This window comes from Nansenia antarctica (assembly GCF_963989245.1).
Source record: "Nansenia antarctica genome assembly, chromosome: 1".
NCBI classification, from domain to species: Eukaryota; Metazoa; Chordata; class Actinopteri; order Argentiniformes; family Microstomatidae; genus Nansenia; species Nansenia antarctica.
Window position 1 is genome coordinate 51,416,716 of NC_137674.1, and position 17,500 is coordinate 51,434,215.

Below are 17,500 nucleotides of genomic sequence, written 5' to 3' on the forward strand. Positions count from 1 at the left end.
CACACACATGCACACACACACACACACACACACACACACACACATACACACACACACACACACCCCTCTAGCTCCTAGCAGGCTCAGCAGAGCTGGGTAAGCAGCTGCCAGAGGTGGTGTCTCTGCTGCAGCAGCAGGACCTGCTGGACGCCCAGATCTCCTCCCAGGGAGAGAGCCTCAGCGCCCTCAGCAGCAGCGCCTCACAGGGGGGGCACAGGGACAGCCAGCCGGTCCAGATCCGGCTCAAAGCCCTCAACGCTCAGTACAAGTCTCTGCTGGCCCTGAGTCAGAACAGGTGAGGAGATCCAAAGATACAGATATGTGATGTGACACGTTCTAATAATAATAATCGACTGACTTCTATAGCGCCTTATTCCAAAGTGCTTTACAACGGCCTCTCATTCACACACACATTCACACACCAATGGTGGCAAGCTACCATGCAAGGCGCCGGCCCGCTCATTGAGAGCAATTTGGGGTTCAGTGTCTTGCCCAAGGATACTTTGACATGTGGCCAGCCGGGGCAAGATCCGCCGATCTGCTGACCTTGCGATCATTAGGCTCTACCTCCTGCGCCACAGCCGGCCCTTTACGTTCTAATGCGTTGGTCCTCGTATTGGGATCTGATGTAATGATCAGACTTTTATTTCGAAAAATGTGAATACATTTCCACGTTGTTGAAAATCAATGACACATCGCTAATCAACTAGTCTGTTTTGTGAGCCTGCTAACAATGTAAAGTAGTGTTGTTGTTAACTAGGTAGCAGTGGGGATTACTCACCCAATCCATTTCGTTGCAGTATTTTGGTTTGACTAGAGAGTTTGTGTTGTGATTCTCAACAACGTTGCAAATTAGTTCCGTGCTTCAAAAGAGAAGTCTGAACATTTTGATTGAGATTGCTGATATGTGGACCAAAAGACTAGAACATGTCACATTCTGATAAGGTCTCAACATTGTGATATTGGAAAATGTTTGTAAATAAAAGGCATTGATTGATTTGATTTGATGAGGATGGAAAATACTGCTGAAATGGAGGAGAGATAACATGAGCCTACATGTATTATTATGTTATTATTTATGTTATTATTATTTATTTTTATTTTTATTTATTATTTTGTTATTTATTATTTAAGCAGGGAGTCATTTTGACACCGAGGTCTCTTTTACTATGCAGCCCTTCATACACAATAATTACAGTTATACGTCATAGGAAGTGACAACGTTATAAAACACAGAGTGGGTGTGTGTGTGGTTGTTGTGGTGTGGTTGTTGTGGTGTGTGTGGTGGTTGTGGTGTGTGTGGTTGTTGTGGTGTGTGTGGTGGTTGTGGTGTGTGTGGTTGTTGTGGTGTGTGTGGTTGTGGTGTGTGTGGTTGTTGTGGTGTGTGTGGTTGTGGTGTGTGTGGTTGTGGTGTGTGTCTGCAGGAGGAAGAATCTGGAGGGCCAGCTGAAGCTGTTTGAGTTCTTCCAGGACTGTGAGGAGGTGGAGGCCTGGATCTATGAGCGCTGGCTCCGTCTGCAGACCTCCGCCCTGGGCAGAGACGTCAGCCAGATCACCCTGGCCATCCAGAAACACAAGGTGCTGAACGACTGAATCAATCAATGATAGATATGATAGATATGGTCTTTTATGTTAGTTTCTATACAAAGCTGCCGCCTTGAACTGTCATACTGTAGAATACATAGCAGTAATGTCGCAACAGTCACTCTTAATACTTAATAACTTGATAATATCAACAGTGAATACATACTTATCATTTATTTTAAAATGTTTTAACCGTGTGTTTATTAGGGCTGGTGTTCATTCGCTTTAATATCATTACTGACCCTGCTAATGTTGTAGACAGGTGCTTATTGGATGTTTTACTGTATGTAGTCGTGCTACTACAAACATGCCGGGGAACTACAAAAATGGCAGCTTTGTAGTCCCATAGAACTACAAATATGGCAGAGAACTACAAAAAAGTCACATTTGTAGTCCAAGAGAACTACGAAAATGGCGTACATGTGTTAACCCCGCGTTGCTCTCTCAGGTTCTGGAGGCAGAGGTCCAGTCCCATGAGTCTGTGTGTGGGGGGGTGGTGAGTCGGGGCCAGGAGCTGAGCAGCAGGACCCACCCCAGCGACCAGGACATCCAGAAGTGGGTCAGAACCCTGAAGAAGCAGTGGACACACCTGAAGGACGAAGTCGCCAACCGCAAGAACAGACTCCACGCAGCGACCGTCATCAAACAGGTCAGACAGTTTAACCTTGAGTAGAGGCTGGGCTCCCAGACTCAGATGGAGACAAACCTGCTCTAAACTGACCTTTCAAAGAATCAGAATCAGAATCAGAATCAGCTTTTATTACATCTTACCATACAAGTACACAAGAGTACAATTCTTAGACTTTGGTTCCTCAACATTGACATTGCAGCATTCAGATACAAGGACAAAACACAACAACAACAACACAGTAATAATAAGCAACGTAAGTAAGCAAAACCACAGCACGGTGACACGAAATACAACACAATACAACACAATACAACACAATACAATACAATACAAGACAATACAACACAATACAACACAATACAACACAATACAACACAATACAACACAATACAACACAATACAACACAACACAACACAACACAACACAACACAACACAACACAACACAACACAACACAACACAACACAACACAACACAACACAACACAACACAACACAACACAACACAACACAACACAACACAACACAACACAACACAACACAACACAACACAACACAACACAACACAACACAACACAACACAACACAACACAACACAACACAACACAACACAACACAACACAACACAACACAACACAACACAACACAACACAACACAACACAACACAACACAACACAACACAACACAACACAACACAACACAACACAACACAACACAACACAACACAACACAACACAACACAACACAACACAACACAACACAACACAACACAACACAACACAACACAACACAACACAACACAACACAACACAACACAACACAACACAACACAACACAACACAACACAACACAACACAACACAACACAACACAACACAACACAACACAACACAACACAACACAACACAACACAACACAACACAACACAACACAACACAACACAACACAACACAACACAACACAACACAACACAACACAACACAACACAACACAACACAACACAACACAACACAACACAACACAACACAACACAACACAACACAACACAACACAACACAACACAACACAACACAACACAACACAACACAACACAACACAACACAACACAACACAACACAACACAACACAACACAACACAACACAACACAACACAACACAACACAACACAACACAACACAACACAACACAACACAACACAACACAACACAACACAACACAACACAACACAACACAACACAACACAACACAACACAACACAACACAACACAACACAACACAACACAACACAACACAACACAACACAACACAACACAACACAACACAACACAACACAACACAACACAACACAACACAACACAACACAACACAACACAACACAACACAACACAACACAACACAACACAACACAACACAACACAACACAACACAACACAACACAACACAACACAACACAACACAACACAACACAACACAACACAACACAACACAACACAACACAACACAACACAACACAACACAACACAACACAACACAACACAACACAACACAACACAACACAACACAACACAACACAACACAACACAACACAACACAACACAACACAACACAACACAACACAACACAACACAACACAACACAACACAACACAACACAACACAACACAACACAACACAACACAACACAACACAACACAACACAACACAACACAACACAACACAACACAACACAGCATGGCAGTGACTCAGTCCAAAGGTAGAGTAGTAATCCAGTAGTGAATCTCCTACTGAATATCTGATTTGACTGGGAGTAGGCTTTGTGTCAGGGCCATGCCAAGATAAAAGCTATAGCTGACTAGTGAGCCTGCATCAACCTTAATGCTATTTAAGTGCAAGATGCTATCTATAATTTATCTAGGGTCATATTTATCTAGCCTACATCATGATATTTTTTTACATTTAGTCTGAATCCAAGATGGCGGACACTGTAAATAAATTAATCGTGGTTTAATCCTGGTTTAAACTAGGTTTAACTAATCCAGGATTAAAATGATGATGTGCAACGCGTTTCTGATTAACTTTAAACCTAGTTTAAGCCTGGATTTATTAAACCTGGATTAACTCTAAACCAGGATTAGTTTAAACCAGGTTGGTGCAACCCAGCCTTGATGTTGTGAAATGTCCTACAAATAGGTGCCAGAGGAATGATAGGGGCTGTAGAACAGTCCAGAGGGAGATATTCATATCGGAGGAAGACAGCACAGTGACACGCGGCTGTGGCGCAGGAGGCAGAGCCGGCGTCTAATGAGGTCGGCAGATCGGTGGTTCGAACCCCGCCTGGCCACATGTCGAGGTGTCCTTGGGCAAGACACTGAACCCCAAATTGCTCCCAATGAGCGGGCCAGCACCTTTCATGGTAGCTTGCCGCCATTGGTGTGTGAACGGGTGAATGAGAGGCCGTTGTAAAGCACTTTGGAATAAGGCCCTATATAAGTCAGTCCATTTACACACTGCTTTTCTCCTCCTCAGTACTTTGCAGACGTAACGGAGGCCAACTCCTGGCTGAGCGACAGGAAGCCCTTCCTCACCAGCGAGGATTATGGGAAGGACGAGTCTGGCACCAGCGCTCTGCTACAGCGCCACCTGCGGGTGGAGAAGGAGATGCGCGCCTACGTGGCGGAGGTCAGGAGGCTGGGGGAGCAGGCCAAGGCCGCCGCACAGCTGGCCCCGCTGACGGTGGGCTACTGAAGTTACACACACACACACGCACAGACGCGCACGTGCACGTGCACACACACACACACACACACACGCACATGCACAGACGCAAACGTATACATACACACACACACACACACACACACACACACACACACAAAGACGCACGCGCACACGCAGACGCACACGCACGCGCACACGCACAGACGCACACGTATACATACACAGACACACACACAGACACACACACAGACACACACACACACACACACACACACAAAGACGCACGCGCAGACGCACACGCACACGCACAGACGCACACGCATACATACACACACACACACACACACACACACACACACACAGACACAGACACACAGACACACAGACACACACACACACACAGACACAGACACACACACACACACACACACAGACGCACACGCACACATACACACACATGCATACACACACACACACACACACACACATACACACGAATGCACGCATCAACAAACAGACATGCACAGAAACGCATGCACACACACACACACACACACACACACATTCACACACACAGACACACACACACACACACACACCCACACCCACACACACATTCACACACACAGACACACACACACACATTCACACACACAGACACACACACACACACACACACACACCCACACACACATTCACACACACAGACACACACACACACACACACACACACACACACACACACCCACACTCTCTCTCTCTCTCTGAGTGAAAGCGGTAATGACTTCTCTCGGCCTCTCTTCAAGCAGGCGGAGGTGCGGCAGAACAAGATGGCTCAGTACAGCGACTCTGACGAGGAGGAGGGAGGAGGGAAGCTCACTCTGCCCTCTACTGCCAAGGCCCCCACACACACACGCACACAGGAGGACAAGGCCAAGACCAGGTTCAGATACAGAGGTACACACATCCTCTCTTTCAGACAGACAAATAGTGGTTAGCTGCAGTATTCCAAAACATCCCGTCCAATGCCATTAACTGTATTTGTGAACACCTTTCTATGCTACTACCTATTTACCATGGCCACTAAAGTGCGTTGTTTGTGTCCATCGTTCAGGTGTGGTGACTTTGGAGCGAGGTGAGGTCGTGACGATCCTCAAGAGAGACCAGGAGGAGAAGTGTCTCGTGAGGGACAGTAAAGGCAACGAACAGCTGGTCCCGAAGACGTACCTCATTGAGCTGCCCTCTGCAGTAAGACTCACTGTTATCTGTCTTGTACATGTGACATGGTCTGGTGAAAAGGGCCGCATGTCGGCAATTCTCAAGTCACGCAAATGAGCAAAAAGCTTCTTTTCCCCGCATATTACGAAAGTTGAAGTGTCGAAGAGCCCACTCGATAAAACAAACAACAGTTTTAGGATCCCTAAATACTTATAATTTGTGAATTGGATTCACTGTCTCGTCTGCTCTAGGCTACTGGGTTAGTGATACATGGCTTGTAAACAAATGTACGTTTTAGGACGTGTTTAAAAGCAAGGACTGAGTGATCATCTAATTATGTGTAGTTATGTGTTTTTAGCATGTTGATGTTCTATCAGCATGTTGTGATGTGCTAAACATGCAGTTAGATGTTTGTAGCGATGTTCCTTTTTAGCGCTAGCCTATTAGCAGCTGTTTTGATTCAGAGCACGTTTCTCCGCTATTTGGTTTGTGGTGTACCAACATTCTAATGAGCATATCTTCCTCAACTATTTTCAATGTATGACACATAAATTGAAAGCTTACAATCTGCACTATCATAATCTGGAATTCTTTTTTCAAATGACCATGCCTTGCTTGAGGACTTTTTAACCAGACCCTGTCACAAATGTCTACTAAGCATGGTATCAGTATCTGCTGCTATGCATCACAACAATACAGAGCATTATATATATCTGCTGTATAGGATAGAATGGAACAGTGGATACTTACTTCAGGTTATCATCTTTGAGAGAGATAGAGACCTGTCCTATCCTGCTGAGGGTACAAGGACCATCTCCCTCATTCTTACTTCCTTCTGGAATAGACCACACCCCTTTCACCTGTTCCGTCCACCAATGGGGTGTCTGAGAGCCCGTCCAGGAAGACGAGCCGGGCCAGGCGTAGGCGCTCCATGCGCCGTGGAACAGCGGAGATCCAGACAGCGATGATCCCTGACCCCCACTACCAGAGGACCACCATAGAGGACACACAGAGCAGCCTGGACACACACTTCAACAGCCTCTACAGCCTCACCAAGGTGAGACAGACAGATACACAGACAGACAGACAGACAGACAGACAGACAGACAGACAGGCAGGCAGGCAGACAGGCAGACAGACAGACAGAGACTTTCACAGCCTCTACAGCCTTCTTCGGGGTATGGGTAGTTGTTTTCCTCTCCACTCCACCAGGCTCGGGGCCGAGGGGCTACCCTTTTACCACCCCGAGACCTGGTTGAGGGGCTCACCCGGGCTATATTTCTGGACACCCCTCCAGAAGCCACGTCATCATCTCGTCATCTAATACCGACAGACCATGCATCCCGTTGGGTGGGTGGTACACCGGGCAATCCAGGATAACATGGTCTGCGGTTTGGTCCTCTGAGCCACACTCGCACGACGCATTTGGGGCCAAGCCCCATCTGTGCATTGATGAGCAGAAACGCCCGACGCCGGTCCGGAGACGATTGAGCCTCACCCAGGATAGCCTTGGCAAGTCCATCCCGAGGGGCTCAGGGCCGGCGACTGGGATGTGGTCGCGGAGTTTGGAGGTGTTTGCCTCCAACTCCGCACGCCACATATAATCCGCCCATCCTGCCGCACTGATGTTAAGATCTCTGCATTGCTGCCTGAGATCCTGTGCGGCAGGCACAAATGGGTGTCTCGACTTGAGACGCCGGGAGGGCTCCGCTGTTATAGTGAGCCTATCATGGAGCAGATGGTTATTAAGCTCCACGGCCCGGCAGGCGAGACGTGCTGTGGCTCCCATGCAGCGGAGGCCTGCGGGCTGGATGCCCGCGGGCTGGATGCCTGGGAAGGTTGTCCACGGGGGTAGGACGCAGGCATCCTGTCACAATGCGCAAGGCTTCGTTTATAGGCGAGTCGATGAGGCGGGTGTGGGCACTGCGACACCATACTGGGGTGCAGTATTCACTAGTTGAATAGACGAGGGCTAGGGCTGCCGACCAGTCGCCTCATCAACGCCACACGAGCTGTTAACTTCTTGCGCAGTGACTCGAGGTGCCGGCGAAACGTGAGCGTCCTGTCCAATGTCACGCCGAGATAGATTGGCTCAGTGGAACATGGCAGGGGAGTTCCATCTAGGTGTACTTTAAGCTCACGTTTAGCCTCCCTGTTGTTAAGGTGGAAGGCAGCCGACACCGTCTTTGCCTCGCTAAGCTTCAATCTCCATTTCCGGAAGTATGCCACTAGTGTCTACAGCCTCAACAAGATGAGACACACAGATACACAGACAGACAGACAGACAGACAGGCAGGCAGGCAGGCAGGCAGACAGACAGAGACTTCCACAGCCTCTACAGCCTCACCAAGGTGAGACACATAGATACACAGACAGACAGACAGACAGACAGACAGAGACTTCCACAGTCTCTACCATCAGGCCCAAGGTGAAGGGACAATCTTACAGTTGCGTTGAGCTTTCAAATGAGTGTGTGCAGTGTTGTTCACTGTAAGAAAATAATCATTGGGGTCTATGTCTCTCTTATTATCTCTTATGTCTCTCCTATTCTAATCTGACTCACTGATAAAGGTAATGAATTGACACAATGATTTTCCATAGAGATGCACAATGGAAGTATCCTGTCGTATCGACATATCGTAAACGTGTGTGTGTGTGTGTGTGTGTGTCTGTGTGTTACTTAATTTCCCCTCCACAGTCACGTAGGAAGGTTCTAGAAGAGACGGTCCGCCTGCACCGGTTTTACCACACCTGTGAGGAGTTTGAGTCGTGGATGGAAGACAAGGAGAACGTCCTCAACACCTTCACCACCAGTTCTGACAACGTGGGGGTCATACAGGCCAAGTACGAGGTAGGCTACAGATGGGACTTCACCTTTCTCAATACCAAACACATTCACCGGAAATGTTGATGAATGTGTCCCTGTCAAATAAATCAAAGATACGGTAAAGCAACCACCTTAGTCCCCATCTAGATGAATCGTCCTCTCAAGTTTCAAGTTTCACGTTTTATAGTTACGTCACATTATACAAGTTATGTAAGAGAGTAAAATTCAAGGCAATAATAAATGTAGATAAAATAAAGACAATAAAAAAGTGTCAGTAGTGACAGAACATAAGTGACAAATAAGACAGGATACAATTAGCAGTACAAATGGCAAATAAAATAGTAACAAAATGGTAAATAACATGACATAAGTAAATATAAAGTAAAGTGGCTCTGAGGTTAAGGTTTGTAAGCTCTTTGTAGCTGTTCCTGGACAGATCCATAGACTCACCCGGGCCTTTAACTTTTGTCTTCCAGAACTTTGTGACGGAGCTAGCGAGCGGGAGGAGCCAGTTGGATGACATCAGCAGACTGGGAGAGGAGCTGGTGAAGAGCCGACACCCTAAGTCCAGAGAGGTCCAGGCCAGGCAGGGCCAGGTCACACGCAGGTAGGCGGGCAGGAGAGACATCTATACCTTAAACCTTAAATACACGTCTGTGATTCGCTGTCTCAATCGGGAAGACCGCTGTCTTATAAGACAGAGACTGAAACCAGGAAGTTGAAATCTGCATTTAAAGGTATGTCTCCTAAAGTTTGCATTTATATCAACCGTTTTGACATGTCCCCTGCCTTTTAGTGTAAAAGTCTGTTATGCATAGCACCCGCACTGCAGTGTATGTTTGTAATGTGTGTGGTGTGTAATCCTGTTACGTCTCAATGTAACTCAATGGCACTAAGATCTAAAAATAAGACTCCTGGATGTGACTTATCAGGTTAAATAAAGGATAAAAAAAAAAAATCTCTCTATATTGTTCTCCTCCTCCGTGTCTCCAGGTGGGAGCACATCCAGAGGCTGAAGGAGGAGAAGGGTCATGAGCTTCTGAGCACGGCCGACGTGAGGTCCTTCCTCCAGAGCTGTGAGGAGGCCCGCGCCCAGCTCCGTGACCAGCTGAGCCAGTTGGACGAGGTGGACGCAGGCTGCACCCCGGCCACCCTGCAGGCGGAGGAGAGGGCCCAGACCCAGGCGCTCTGGGACATCGAGACACTGGAGAGGAAGATCGCCTACCTCAAGAGTGTGGCCAAAATGTAAGGAGGGGTTAAGGAAGGAATTCGTCTCTACTCGGTTTCTCTTCTCGCATTTTGCGGTTTTTGATCGTTTCATTTCTGACATGGACGGTAGTAGCGCATACCCGAGAAAAAGTTGTCTGGAAAGATTACATTCGTTTTTTTAAGGAATTCCCAGGGCATTTCAATTGCATTTCGAATGTAAAAAAAACAAAGAAAAACAAAATGTCTCAGGTCGGTTGCATTGCCATACTGAGAGGTCTTTGAAATATCACGCGTCGAATCGATTATCTTACACTCATACGCCATGCTCTCTGTCGCCCCCTGCCCCCAGGAAGCAGGACTGCAGCCCTGCGGAGAGCAAGGCCATCATGGAGGAGGTAGGAGGTCTGGAGGCTCTGCTGGAGCAGGTGAGGAGCCAGGCCACACACAGACAGAGACAGCTGGACCAGGCCCGCAGGCTGCAGGTGTTCCTCCACGAGACCAGGGACCTGACCGCCTGGGCAGGGGCCACGGAGGACCGTCTGCTGCAGGAGGACACGGCCCTGGACGTAGCCTCGGCCCTGGCCCTGCTGGAGGACAACCACGACCTGAAGCTGGAGATAGACCACCACAGAGACAGGTGAGACCACCACAGAGACAGATGAGACCACCTTAGAGACAGAGACAGGTGAGACCACCACAGAGACAGAGACAGGTGAGACCACCACAGAGACAGAGACAGGTGAGACCACCACAGAGACAGAGACAGGTGAGACCCCCACAGAGACAGAGACAGGTGAGACCCCCACAGAGACAGATGAGGATGGCGATAGAGCAGTACATGAACCGGTGAAACACAGGGAAGAGAGGTGGAGGAGTTTTAGTTTTTGTGCTGAACTTTCCTTCAAAGCTTCCTTCAAAATGTTTCAAGATACCGTATTATTAGTGTTTGTTGAATATAATTGCTTAATATTAATGTATTTAACATGTGTAACGTCTCTAAATCTAAGGCTGAAAGACATGGAGAAACTAGGAAAGTCCCTCCAGCAAAACCTGAAGGGAAACAGGGGCGCAGCTGACATCCATGAGACGCTGGAGAAGCTGAATCGTGATTGGACCAAGCTGGATAGGCTGTGGTCCAGTAGGAACAGGAGACTGGAGCAGGGGGTGGAGCTCCAGAAGCTGAACCAGGAAGCAGAAAGGATAGAAGCAGGCCTCTCTGGTCATGAGGCCAGGCTGAGGGTCAAAGACCTGGGGGTGAGTAGGGGGTGAAGGGGGAGACCTAGGGGTGAGAGATGGGGGTGAGGCTCAAAGACCTGGGGGTGAGTAGGGGGTGAAGGGGGAGACCTAGGGGTGAGAGATGGGGGTGAGGGTCAAAGACATGGGGGTGAGGGGGGAGACCTAGGGGTGAGAGATGGGGGTGAGGGTCAAAGACATGGGGGTGAGTAGGGGGTGGGGGGGAGACCTAGGGGTGAGAGATGGGGGTAAGGGTCAAAGACATGGGGGTGAGTAGGGGGTGAGGGGGGAGACCTAGGGGTGAGAGATGGGGGTGAGGGTCAAAGACCTGAAGGTATGTCTTCACCTGTGTTACTTTATTGGGTGGTTACCCAGTCACAGATTAAGACTAGACTATCCAGATGCTTTTTAACAGGACAAGGCTTCATGAGTTTAATAAGACCCATGGCAAAGAGGAGGACCCAACACTGTCTGTGAAGTGGCCGCTGTGCTGTCCATGTCGCTCTGTCTGACGTTAAACTCAGATCTGCTTAAAACCCTTTATTTATCAGTTAAGATCATATAATACCTGGTAAGGCCTGCTGTTAAGGCTCCCCTGTTATGGTTCTGTAGTTTGTGTCTGTGTTGTGACTGTCTGTGGTATGTCTAAAAAAGCAATAAAATGGGGGATATATGACTTAAAATAAGCAAAATGATCTGCCAACAGAACAGGAAATTGTCACTTGCCATCTGACTTAAAACAAGTAAAAGATCTTAAAACTAGTGCAGTCAGACAAAAACATGCATATATCGCCTTGATTTAAAATATTTCATCTTACTTAGATGGACTTTTTGCTGTGTGTGTGTTGTGACGGTGTCTCTGTGTGTTCAGGACTCGGTAGACAACGTCCACAGCCTGCTGAGCAGACAGGAGGAGCTGGAGGGGCTGCTGAAGGCTCTGGACCAGCAGATCAGCCTCTTCCAGGACAAGAGCAGTGAACTCGTCAACAAACGACACTTCGCTGCCGATCAGTAAGACAGACCTTAATTTAAGCAATATCAAACGAGAGGGAGTGCTGTTGAATGAATGAATGAATGAATGAATGAATGAATGAATGAATGGTCTTTATTGTCATTGCTATAGTACAGGTACCAAACAACGAAATTTGGGAGGGGTGGCTCCCCTGGTGCTAGGAAAGAAAAAATAACTAAAAAAACAAGAAGGGAAAGGAGCTGGTTTACATAAATAAAGGCTATGTACACTATCCACTATACTATACTGTACAGATAAAACACTGTGCTGTACTCTATGCTATGCTATACCTATTCTAACATTTCCTATTTCTCTGCAACCATATGTACCCTAGGGTTGTCATATTGTACATAGTGTTATTGCACATTCATTTAAAGTGTCGCAGTTTGCAGGCTTGAAATGTACACATTTGTGCCTCAGCACTACACCTGATTTTTCAATCCAGCAGCTGCCATCAATCCGTCCAGACTGTCCAGGGCCCAGAACCTAGGTCTTTGCTGTGTTCAGGGCCTGGATGGCCCTGGGGTAGAAGCTGAGCTTCAGTCTGTTTGTCCTTGTGGCCATGGTCCTGTACCGCCTGTTCGAGGGCAGCCGGGCAAAGTGTTCGTACCCAGGGTGGGATGGGTCTCTGGAGATCTTGGAGGCCTTCCTGAGGCAGCGTGTGTTGTACAGCTCTTCCAGAGAGGGGAGGGGGGCGCCGGTGATCTTCTGGGCTGTTCTCACGACTCTCTGTAGCGCATTTCTCTCTGCGGCTGTGCAGCTGGAGAACCAGTTGCAGATGCAGTAGGTGAGGATGCTCTCCACTGCGCAACGGTAGAAGGCCACCAGTATCTCCTGCTTGTTGTGGTCCTTCCTGAGGACTCTCAGGAAGAAGAGCCGCTGTTGTGCCTTCTTGATGATGGCTGCTGTGTTGTTCTTCCAGGACAGGTCATCCTGTATGTGCACCCCCAGGAATCGGAGGGTTGAGACTCTCTCCACGCTCTCTCCGTCGATGAGCAGGGGCTGGACCTCAGATTTTTTCCTCCTGAAGTCCACGATGATTTCCTGGGTCTTTGACTGGTTCAGCAGCAGGTTGTTAACCTTGCACAGCTTGCTCAGCTGCTCTACCTCATCCCTGTACGCCGCCTCGTCCCCCCCCGAGATGCAGCCCACCACGGTGGTGTCGTCTGCAAACTTTACGATGGAGTTGCTGGGGTGGACGGGGGTGAAGTCGTAGGTGTAGAGGTTGTAGAGGATGGGGCTTAGCACGCAGCCCTGGGGGGACCCAGTGCTGAGTCTGAGGGCTGTGGAGGTGTGGGAGCCCACCCGCACCCTCTGGGGGCGGTCGGACAGGAAGTCCTTGATCCATGCACATATAGAGTGTGATAGTCCCAGGTCTAGTAGTTTGGTCACTAGCCTGTCTGGAAGGATGGTGTTGAAGGCAGAGCTGAAGTCCACAAAGAGCAGTCTCGCGTAGCGTTTTCCCCTCTCCAGGTGGGATAGAGTGGAGTGGAGAGTCGTCGCGATGGCGTCCTCTGTGGACCTGTGGGCTCTGTAGGCGAACTGGTATGGATCCAGCTTCGGGACTGGGATGATAGTTGAGGTTTCAGGCAGGGTGGGATGGTGGCCTGGGACAGGGACTGGTTGAAGATGTTGGTGAAAACCCCGGCCAGCTGGTCGGCGCAGTCCCTCAGCACCCGTCCCAGGACGCCATCCGGCCCTGAGGCTTTCCTGGGGTCCACCGCCTTCAGCACGCGTCTCACTTCATGCTCTGTGAAGGTGAGGCTGCTGAGAGCTGGAGAGAGTGGTGTTTGTGTTGTGGTTACCTCCGTTCGCCCCTCGTCGAACCGGGCGTAGAAGGAGTTCAGCTTTTCCGCCAGCAGGGGGTCGTCCTCTGCGGCTGTGAGCCTGTTGGCTCTGAAGTTTGTCATGTGCTGAACCCCCTGCCACACCCGCCTGGAGTCGTTGCTCAGGAAGCATTCCTCAATCTTCTCTCTGTGGTCTGCCTTGGCCTCCCGGATGCCGCGCTTTAGGTTAGCCCTGGTGGTGCTGTACAGCAGTGTGCCCTTCCCTGCGAAGGCGTTGTCCCTCTCATTGATCAGTTTTTGGACCTTCCCAGTCATCCATGGCTTCGTGTTGGGGTAGACCCGGACCCGTTTGTCCACGGTGACTGAGTTGGTGCAGTTCACTATGTGGTTCAGAACCGACGACGTGAACTGTTCCAGGTCCTCATGCTCATATTCCTGCCATGAGGTGTCATTTAGGCAGATCTGCAGTGGAGCGGACCCTGCTGGCCAGGTTCTGACAGTCTTAGTGGTGATGGGAGCACTTTTCCTCATGGTAGTGTAGGCTGGGATCAGGAGGATTGACACATGGTCAGACATGCCTAGATGAGCTAGCGGTCTAGCCTTGTAAGCAAGCTTGATGTTGGTGTATACCTTATCCAGTGTTTTTTCTCCTCTTGTTGCACATTTAACATGCTGATAGAACTTGGGTAGTTATACTTGTTGGGTAGTTATACTTGTTATACTGAATATCAGCACGGTTGTGATTTGGTCGTAGGTACGAGGCCGCAGGCCGATATTGCTTTTTATATTGCTTTTATACAACAGTTCTACAGCGCAATGTATTAGTTAACAGTAATAAGTGACAACAGATTATGATTTGTTTGTTTATTTAATCATTTATTTTGGCTCCGTCAACAAAAAATAGTTCCGCAACTGGACTGTTGCCTAGTAACCTGAACACAAACATCTGCAGGCTAGCTACTTTGTATTAACGGTCATTTCGGAGTGATACATATAGTTAAAAGTCCCAGTGCTGTTATACTGTATATCAGCACTCATGGAATGCCTCTTGTCCAATCAAATTACTTGGTCGGAACTAACTGTTGTATAATGACCATTTGAAGATCCTGCAACATGTGTGATAATAATCAAATCAACTCAAGCTTTATTTCAAGTGCGTTGTTACAGAGACTATCAGTGCACCACAGTGAGATTTTGTATGGATGACTTCTTAGGATACAGGAGAGGTCCAGGGGGATTCAGGAGCGCAACAGGAAGCTTAGGGAGAGCAGCAGACAGCGGAGGAGTCAACTGCTGGCCTCGAAGAAGTATCAGGTACGTCTGATGTTGGATAACACAGTTCAATGCCATCATATAATGTCTAGTAACATACTGGTTTAGTCATTTGGGCTTTGTGGCAACAAGCACTTCCTGGATTAAATATAAGAATATAAATAGTGATGATCATATTGATAGTTGTCAGGGTACATCATGAAATTTTTTGGTAGAGAAGTAGATTGTTTGTCCACGATCACGCTGATCAAGTGCTATGGGGCCATGCTGTTGTGGTCCTGTGTGTGTGTGACCAGGAGTTCCAGAGGGAGGAGGAGGAGATGCTGCTGTGGATGGACGAGAAGTTCAAGATCGCCGAGGACGAGTCCTACCGCGACCCGACCAACGTCCTGCGCAAGCTGAAGAGACACGAGGCGGCCGAGAAGGAGATGCAGGCCAACCAGGTGTGGCTGGACAGACTCACACAGGTACGTGTACGCTTGTGTTGTGTGGATATAGAATGTCAAATAACAGCATGAGGGTGCTGGGATGCTGTTATTTTGCACTCTATTGATACTCTTCAGTTCCAGCACCTCAGCAAAGTCTGATCGCGGACGAGCTGTGGTATTTTCATTATTTTGTTGTGTGGATATAAAAAAAAATAGGTGTGATCCAAGTCATTTGAGATTTAAGTGCAGGCTTCTTCTCGAGCTATTTAATCAGATTTCTGCTTCCATCAACCTCCACTGACCTTCATCCTATTCGGTTGTTAAGTCGTGACGTTTCCGGGTCCAACGTTGGCTGAAGCGCTCTCTTCGAAATGCCACAGTAATAATAATAATTCATTATATATGTATAGCGCTTTTCCGACGCTCAAAGACTCTGACAATATGGGAAAAACAGAAAAGTGCTGTGTACCTTGTTGTATGAATAGATCCGAGTCAAAAAAACGATTGAACTGACATTCTACCGCTTTAGTACACTGGTACTCTGGTGCAGGGAATTTTTGGTTTGGACCCGGAAATTGCTCAACGTCACGAGTGACGTCAGACTTAACAACCGAATACTGAGCGTACACAACTCGAAATGACATCATTTTCTTTTCAAATGATATCACACTCACCCTGCTGTCTCTGTGTTACCAGCTGGGGGAGGAGATGCTGGCGGAGGACCACTGCGACAGCCAGAGCGTCCGTAAGAAGTCGTCCCAGGTGAGCAGCCGCTGGGCCAGGCTCCAGGGGAAGATGACGGAGAGAGGAGACAAGCTGAGGCAGGCGGGGCAGCAGGAGCAGCTGATGGAGCTGCTGCAGGTGAGACACACTGGAGCTACTGAGGACCGCCAGGTTACCTGAACACACCATGGATAGAATAAGGATATTCTGGAATTCTTCTAGGCGTATTCTAATATTCCAGGGGCGCTGACTATGGCTGACCCTGTGCCTAGAGCAAATAATACCACATTCCAACAATCGATTGGCAAGTGGATTGCTTGGCAAATATTTTCTTTTTAATAAGGCCGACACACAGCTTGGTAGCAGGGGAGGCTGGTGGAGGTAGGAATCGAAGGACGGGCTCATTGTGATGCAAGGAAAGGAATGAAGAATGGTATCAAACAAGAATGGTATCAAACCAGGAAGCTGATTGAGAGCTAGCCGAGAGACTTGAATTTGAATTGACCCAAGAGAACATCCTCATGGTAGGAAGGCTACATTTGAGCATAGAAGCTGCAGGCAGGGCTACTTATCACAAGAGCTTGATTCCAAATCACCTATCCTATACATACAGTATATCAAGTTAGAATTCATCCCACCATGACAAACATACTTCCTCTCTCCTCCCAGGATGCTAAGCTGAAGATCGAGGCCATCCAGAGGATGCTGCTGAACGCGGCCAAAGGTCACGACCTCCGCTCCAGCCGCCAGCTGCTGAAGGAGCACCAGCAGTTGGAGCAGGAAGCTCAGGAGCTGGCTGACAAGATCAACTCCATCGTGACGCGAGCCCAGCACCTCGCCACCAACCACTTTGACTCCCA

The 17,500-nt window shown here is 48.2% G+C and overlaps 1 protein-coding gene across 1 annotated transcript in view; it reads left to right on the forward strand.

The window, feature by feature from the left end:
- sptbn5 (spectrin, beta, non-erythrocytic 5) overlaps positions 1-17,500 on the forward strand; it is a gene marked incomplete at both ends in the record, with an annotated part of 97,052 nt that overhangs the window by 26,118 nt on the left and 53,434 nt on the right. Inside the window, 16 exons of the mRNA XM_080523875.1 lie at positions 72-295; positions 1,425-1,578; positions 2,033-2,233; positions 4,740-4,946; positions 6,063-6,179; positions 6,994-7,206; positions 8,848-9,000; positions 9,453-9,583; positions 9,970-10,221; positions 10,535-10,822; positions 11,193-11,439; positions 12,290-12,429; positions 15,432-15,531; positions 15,786-15,956; positions 16,614-16,778; positions 17,310-17,500. The exon at positions 17,310-17,500 is cut by the window's right edge and continues 36 nt beyond it. Of these exons, the coding sequence (XP_080380001.1) occupies positions 72-295; positions 1,425-1,578; positions 2,033-2,233; positions 4,740-4,946; positions 6,063-6,179; positions 6,994-7,206; positions 8,848-9,000; positions 9,453-9,583; positions 9,970-10,221; positions 10,535-10,822; positions 11,193-11,439; positions 12,290-12,429; positions 15,432-15,531; positions 15,786-15,956; positions 16,614-16,778; positions 17,310-17,500 (2,954 nt within the window). The remainder of the gene's footprint in view (positions 1-71; positions 296-1,424; positions 1,579-2,032; positions 2,234-4,739; positions 4,947-6,062; positions 6,180-6,993; positions 7,207-8,847; positions 9,001-9,452; positions 9,584-9,969; positions 10,222-10,534; positions 10,823-11,192; positions 11,440-12,289; positions 12,430-15,431; positions 15,532-15,785; positions 15,957-16,613; positions 16,779-17,309) is intronic.